The sequence below is a fragment of the Zingiber officinale genome, chromosome 2A (genome assembly GCF_018446385.1).
Source record: "Zingiber officinale cultivar Zhangliang chromosome 2A, Zo_v1.1, whole genome shotgun sequence".
In the NCBI taxonomy this organism is placed as follows: Eukaryota; Viridiplantae; Streptophyta; class Magnoliopsida; order Zingiberales; family Zingiberaceae; genus Zingiber; species Zingiber officinale.
In genome coordinates, this window is record NC_055988.1 from 131,553,701 (window position 1) to 131,561,146 (window position 7,446).

The 7,446-nt window shown below is 45.0% G+C and overlaps 1 protein-coding gene across 1 annotated transcript; it reads right to left on the minus strand.

The window, feature by feature from the left end:
* Positions 1-665: 665 nt before the first annotated feature.
* Positions 666-1,898, minus strand: LOC122040030 (E3 ubiquitin-protein ligase ATL6-like). The gene has a single exon (XM_042599413.1). It carries the CDS (start codon positions 1,873-1,875, stop codon positions 790-792), a length of 1,086 nt encoding a protein of 361 aa, XP_042455347.1. The 5' UTR covers positions 1,876-1,898; the 3' UTR covers positions 666-789.
* Between the last annotated feature and the right edge of the window lie 5,548 nt (positions 1,899-7,446).

Here is a 7,446-nt window from a genome sequence, read left to right on the forward strand (position 1 = left end):
TAGAGATAGTTCCCGATCTTCCTTCCCCGTTCCTTATGCTAGTAGAAATATTTCCCGATCTTCCTTCACTGTTCCTTATGCTACCAGTCTGAATTCCCGATCTGGACATCTCGACCGAGCAATCGGTTTGAATCCCTGATCTGGACATCCCGACCGAGCAATCGGTCTGAATTCCTGATCTGTACATCCCGACTGAGAATTAACTGGCAGTTATAGTGCTTCTATTGAGTGATACACCCCTTCGACTTCTGATCGTCATACTTCCTGGACTTCTGTCTGTCATGCTCCTTTGACTTCTGACTGTCACGTCCTCTTGATTTCTGATTGTCACATACTCCTGACTATCACGTTTCTTTGACTTCTAACTGTCGCGTCTCTTGGATTTCTGACTGTTACGTCCTCTTGACCAAATCCTATCATCATGCATTGTATCAACACCTAATCAGGGCCTAAAGAAATAGGTCGTTAGGGGGTTAGGAGGGTAAGGAAGGATAAAAGTTTTGCATTCCTCGCCTTCCCAAACAAAATTAAAAGTTACATTCCCGCTATTTACCCTTGCCTTCCCCGATCTCCTCCCAAACGGACGGTAACAGCATTTTCAAAATTGTTGATATTATTTATTAGGTTATAAGAAGCAACAGACAAGAGAATGCGCAGCCTAGCTATATACTGTCTCGGTTCGAAGCCGCCGCTAGCTCACGGCGGTGGACGGCGCTGGTAGCCATGCACATCCCCCTTAGCGCCGCCAGCACCACCGGCGCTTGAGGCAAGGAAATCGAAATTAAGGCCTCATGCCGCCGAACCTGGTTCTTGAGGTCTTTCTCCCTCTGCCTCCACCTCTGTCTCCGTCTTCTTCGCTGACGCGTCGTCATCGCCTCTCTTCCACGGCACGTAAAGGGTTCTGAATAAGGACGGCCACCGATCCGATTTCCCCAAGATCCAACTTCGCACCCCACGGCTGCTTCCTTCCCCTCCAGCGCCGCTGCTGTAACCCGCCCGCGAGCTCCCCTCCTCGGCCACCGGGAAAGCGACGCAACTGGTCGACCGATGGAATTTCCGGGCAGCGAAGATCTCCCGACGTATGTGCTCCGGCAACCGCAGCGTGTAACGGTCGCCGACCGCCTCCAGACCGAGCTTCACCAAAGAGTGTCCCGTCGTGTGCGATCGCGGGAGCTTCGAAGGCCGCCGTCCCCGCCTAGACCGTGCCTCCCGCCTCTCGATCCCGATCCGGGTCAATTCGGTCGCGTCGTCTTCCTCTGGCGCCCGATCTCGGTCGACGACGAGAATCACAGTATCCGGAGGCGATTCTGGAATTGGAGGCGCAGGGGATGAAGCAGGGGGCATCGGCGATTCGAGAGCGGCGGCGGTGGCCAGGTCGGAGCGGCAAACGGGGCACGTCACGTGGGATGCGAGCCAGGCGTCGACGCAGTCCGGATGGAAGACGTGGCAGCATCCTGGGAGCATTCGGAGGTCCTCGTCGTCCTCGAATTCCATGAGGCAAACCGCGCACTCCAGATCGCCGTGTCCCAACTTGAGCGCCTTCGCCTCAGTGTACGGCATCGTCGGGAAAGAATTGAGAATGTCTACACTTAACCCCACCGCCGATCCGACCCCGACTTCGTCACGTTGATCGGCGGCTTGGCGAGCGCACTGGCGAACGTAGAGGCAGAAGTAAGCGAGGAATATGAAGGCGGTGATGAGACCGAAAATGACAGTGACCGTGGAAGGCCTGAAATTGTTAGGGTTTGTGCAACCAGAATATTTGGGGCTCTGGTCTGGGGCCGGCTGAGCGCCGCACCGGGGGTAAACGAGGATTAGGCACAGAATGGCTATGGTGCGGCAGCCAACATCGATGGGACGGCGGTGGAGCATCATGGTTGATGCTGCAGTAGATCGGAATTTGGGGTGGCTACGCTCTCGATCGGCGTTTTTCTGGCTCAGGTGGTGGTTTATATAGGGATGGATAAAAGTGCGTGATATACACGCGCCGGCCTTAACTCTTCGCCAGTAATCCCTACCTTTGGTAATACGATCTACGGTCCAGATAATTCTACGTATAATTCAAAACTGATCACGTCCTCTCAAAAAAAAAAAAAAAAAAAAAAAGAATCAAAATTTAATTTCCAATTGGAACTATTCTGTCAATTGCTTTTTTTTCCGTTAGTCGTATTTTTAGAAAAAAAAAATATTAAGTGCTGTTTCTTTGTAACATATGCTAATAAATTACTTTTTTTTCTTACGTCATATTTTCTAAAAAAATAATTTGAATGTTGTTTCTTTTTAACATATGTTAATAAATTGCTTTTTTTCTGACCTTGTATTTTAAAAAAAAAACAATTTAAGTGCTATTTCTTTTAACATATGCTAATAAATTGCTTTTTTCTTACGTCGTATTTTTTTTAAAAAAATAATTTAAGTATTGTTTCTTTTTAACATAGGCTAGTAAATTGTTTTTTTTCTTTCGTCGTATTTTCTAAAAAAATAATTTAACTGCCGTTTCTTTTTATTAACATATGCTAATAAATTACTGCTGAATTTATTAGCATATGTTAAAAAGAAACCTATCTAATTTAACTCTTTCATGCTTGCTGTAATTAGTTATTTTAGTTTTCTAATAGCGATTTAAACTATAACCCTGGCTCTATTCCTGGGTTTAAACAAGAATACAACATATTTGAAATAAACTAAATGAAAAAATTGATAAAGCATGAATACAACATGAATAAATTAAAACACTAGTATACTTGGCGCAATAAAAATCCTGGGAAAGTGAGACATAGGTAATGAAAGTCATGGAGAAGTAAACTTCAAGTAAGAGTGAAGCTTAGTACGTCAAGTAGACATATAGGATTAGGCTGTGTTGTTTGTTCGTCTATGTATGTTTGTCTTATACAAACTTGGAGTTGGAAGTAAAACTAAAGAAGCAAACATACACAAATCAGATGTAGGCAATTCAACTGAATTAGATTGGACTCCAATCACTTGAAAAGGCTTCCAGGCACGTTGAAAAGGTCCAAACGCCCAAAAAGATTTTAGGCGCTTAGAATAGTCCAGGGGTTCGGAAATGTTCCAGACGCTCAGACCAAGATATGACCTAGAAGCGATAAGTCATGGCCAATTTAGATTGGATAGACGCACTACTAGAGGCGCTCGAAAAGCCTTCCAAGTGCCCAAATAAGGCTTTATAAGCAGCAATGAATAAAGCCTTCGGAATCAACAATTCTTTAATTCTACTCTTCACCTTTGCACTCGGGAAACATGTTATGAAGTTCTACGATCGGGAAAGCTCTTGGAGGGGTGTGCTATGCTCACAACTTCCCGACCAACTCGCCAATCTTTGTTTGTATTTAATTTACAAGCCGTATATTATGTTATATTCTCTGTGTTTGTAAATCTACATTTCTCCACCTCTGAAAAAGTTTAAGAAAGGAGATCTAGTGGGCGAATGCTTCCTGTAGTACTTAGGCATTGGACATATTGACCCTGTGGAATTGAGAACCAAGTAAACCGCTGGCGTCATACCTTTTTGTTTATTTATTTGTGTATTCCGTTACGATTAACTCTTAAGAAAAAACAACGAAACAAAAAGCAAAAGTGAGGAACTTGAACTTGACAGCCTAAGCACTTTGCCTCTCACTCGATCTATGGGAGACAAATCCAGCTCAATATTCTCTCATCATCTCTTGGTTGCGAATCAAGCTGGAGGATACTCTACTAACTTTTTGGTTATGAAATTGAACACATATGTTCCTAGCCCCTTAGTTGAAGATAGAACATGATACTCTCAAAACCCCTTTGTCAGCAGGATACTCTCTCCCTAGTCCATTGGTTGCAGATAGATTAGGACACTCTCCAAACGTCTTAGTCACAAATTGAGCATGATACTCTCTAGATCCATTGGTCACAGATCAAGTTCAATATTCTCTCCTAAGTCCTAACCCCTGATCAAGTAGCTAGGATATACTCTCTCGAACCGTTGGTGTTTCATATTGAGCAAGATTCTCTCTTGGCTCATTGGCTGAGCCTAGGTTGCAAATCAAGTAGGATACTTTCTCAGTCCTTTGGTTGTGATAGCAAGATACTCTTCTAGCCCTATAATATAGTAGATTGAGTTCAATATTTTCTCCTGATTCCTTAGTCGTGGATTGAGCTCGATACTCTTTTTCTCCCTTGGTCACGGACCCAGCTTGATATTCTTTCTTGTCTCCTTTGTCGCATATAGAGCAAGCTTGAATCTTTAATTACAGATCTATTTCAATATCCTCTCTCCTCCCCTTTGCCACGTGATCCTGTCCGAACTTTGAGTCGACGGACGCTGGGGATGTGACACTCTCCGCTGTTCTTTGGTGTCGAGGTGGACCTCCGGCGAACCTGCAAAGAAGCCGAGTCGGGAGGGGTTTTCTGACGACGACCCTCCAACGCTCAAGTCAGGCAACGAAGAAGCAGAGTAACGTTACTGTGGTTACAATGGTCATGATTGCATACCTTCGTTGAAGTCTGGGGTCCTTATATAGGACCCCGGGGAGGTGCGGGCACGCTTCTCGATGCGTGCACGCTTCCCCAAACGTACCTCAGTAGAGTTGTGTCAGAAAAGCATGTCTGACGCCATTCCGCAATCGCCCGAGCATATCCCGGATGTGACGGTGGAAACTTCCACCGTACGATACTCTGTCCGCTCCGGCCGCCGACCATGCTGTTTGTCGGTGGCAGGTGTCTCGAGGATGAAGCTACCAGCTGTCCCTTTTGTCTCCTAGCGTTTTCACCTGCTTCCGGGCCGAGCGGACCTACCGCTTGGCGCTCTTGGTTTCCGGGAATGCGCCTACCTTGGCCTGGGCGGTGAAGCCCTGCTTCTGTGCTCAGCTAGAATTACGCCTTATCGTCATACGGCTCGGCCGAGCGTTCCGCTCGGCCTATAGACTCTACTTGAGCGTCGGAAACCGGACCCCTAGTCGGCCTGTCTTTCGTCCGGTCCGGGAGACCCTTGGTCGGATGTCCGCTCGGCATGAATTCTGTCCGTTCGGCACGACCTTGGGGTTGACTACCTTAACCGTTGACCTCCACGTGTCGTTGACCTCCCGTCAATGAGGGTTCCCCGTCCTTACCACCGGATCACCACGGATCATTCCTATCACCCTCTTTCTTTCTTTTTGGTACTCTAGGTGTCTAAATTTCACTGGATTAATCTTGGAGGTAAATAATCTTCCCTTAGTTTGCCTAATGGATAAATTCGAAATACAATTTATATGCACTCAACATTCCACCTTTAGGATATCCATCCCATTTTGGATTCAAATCCTGATCTTCTTATTATATCTCTAAGTATTTTATCATTGTACTACATGGGATGATTGAGCAGGGTGGCATTGCAATTCAAGAAGCCATCTGATTCTCCTTTAGTCAGAGATTACAAATTCGACGTCCTACAAGATGTAACAATAATGTTGGATTACAAAAATCATTGGACAACATCATCTGGGATGGTAAACTCTTGTACCAGAAGCCCTTAATCTCACCGGAAGAATGAAAGTTTCTATGTGCCATGAGTGAAAAGAAAGAAAGAGACTTGGGACTTATAAGATTCACGACGAAATAAAGGTAGGGAGAGAGGAGAATAGATGAAAACTCAAGGGTTGTGAAGAAAAATGAATAAGCATAGACTTTAATTCCCATTTCCTTTGTTCCTCTGGTCCTACGATGTAAAAAGTTCCATCAAAGATCAGGCTGTTAACCAAGGATTCTGATCAAGGTATTTTGGGCCCTTCATCTGAGGGAGGACATCAACCATGGATTTAGCACATGATCCTGTGATAAGAGCATGCTTAGGGGAACAAAAATGGGCATGCATGATGCATCAGTGGCCAAAGATGAACTGTCATCGCCTATATATGTGGCTAGTTGACATGAATGATGTCATGGAGCGGCATCATCTTAGGAGATGGGAGTGACATTTGCGCAACCATACCCCTTCTTGGCCCCTCTTAATGCCCTGTTTACTCCAAAGCATAGATTAGAAAAAGGATAGAGTGCATGAGAGTTGAGATAATTACATATACAAAAAGTAAGTAATGGATGGAATTTAAATCTATCTGTTGATTAATTTTATCGCTTTTTTGTCCCCTCGAATTTAAATGGAAGTATAGAAATGAGAGGTGAGACAATCTCCTCCACGCCGTCGTGTCCTTCGCCTTCTCCTTGGACTTCTCGCCGGAGCACTCCGCTAGCACCACCATGCAAGCTTCCTCATCCTTAGACTCAATTCTGTCATCACTGCCTCCTCTTCTTCTTCTTCCCCCCTCACCCTCCCACTCATTCCACCTCCACAATCCCAACCTCAACACCGATAAGGGGGAGTTTGAAATTCAAGGAGGGCTTTTGAAAATGTTTGAAAAGATTTATTACTTATATTTTTCTAAACTTTAAATTGGGTTGTCAAATATCAAATAGAAAGAGATTGTTGATGTAGAAAGCACTAGATAATCGAATATCCATGTGTTTTGATGTTGACAAAGGTTTAAAGTTAAACCCTCGTGATATGCTATTTGTGTTAAGTGTGTAGGACTTAATAGGAAAGTCTAGCAGGTCATGTGGACCAGATAGTAGGTAACGGAAGTCTTAGTAAATTAAGTGGACGGGACACGAGGTAAAGAAAGTTCAGATGAATCAGGGAGACCAAACATCTAGCATGATGGACTTAATGTTGGTGCAATATTCCTTACGTCAAGGTTGACCTGCTTGACTAAGCTTGAGAAGACTCGAGCTTGAGTCTTGATGTTTGGGTTTCGATGTTTGACAATACATGGAGATTGCAGGTGCAATCGTTCATTTGGGGAGATTGTTGGTACAATTCTCCTCTGGTCAAGGTTGACCAGTTAGATGTGAAGAAAAGTCAAGTATATCAAGGCTGACATGATACTTGACTGAGAAGTCCTAGCGAGTGAAGCCAAGTGAAAGACCTAGTGAGTGAAGCTAGGCAGAAGGAAAATCCTGGTGAGTGAAGTCAGGTGAAAGACCTAGTGAGTGAAGCTAGATAGAAGGAAAATCCTGGTGAGTGAAGTCAGGTGAAAGACCTAGTCAGTGAAGCTAGACAGAGGAGAAATCCTGGTGAGTGAAATCAGGCAGTTGGGAAATCCTGGTGAGTGAAGCCAGGTGAAAGTCCTGGTGAGTGAAGTCAAGCAGATGGGAAGTCCTGGTGAGTGAAGCCAGGAAGTATGAAAATCCTAGTGAGTGGAGCTAGGTGAAAGTCTTGGTGAGTGAAGCCAAGCAGATGGGAAGTCCTAGTGAGTAAAGCTAGGCAAAAGGGAAGTCCTGGTGAGTGAAACTAGGCACGTGGAAATCCAGGTGGGTCAAGGTTGACCGGACACCTAGTATCGATAAGTCCAAGTAGATCAAGATTGACCGGACACTTTGTGAGAAAGTCCTAGCAAATTAAGGGTGATCGGATGCTAG

What these genes read in the sequence shown, in the direction of transcription:
- LOC122040030 (XM_042599413.1), bottom strand. Translation starts at nt 1,875, where the DNA reads ATGATGCTCCACCGCCGTCCCATCGATGTTGGCTGCCGCACCATAGCC.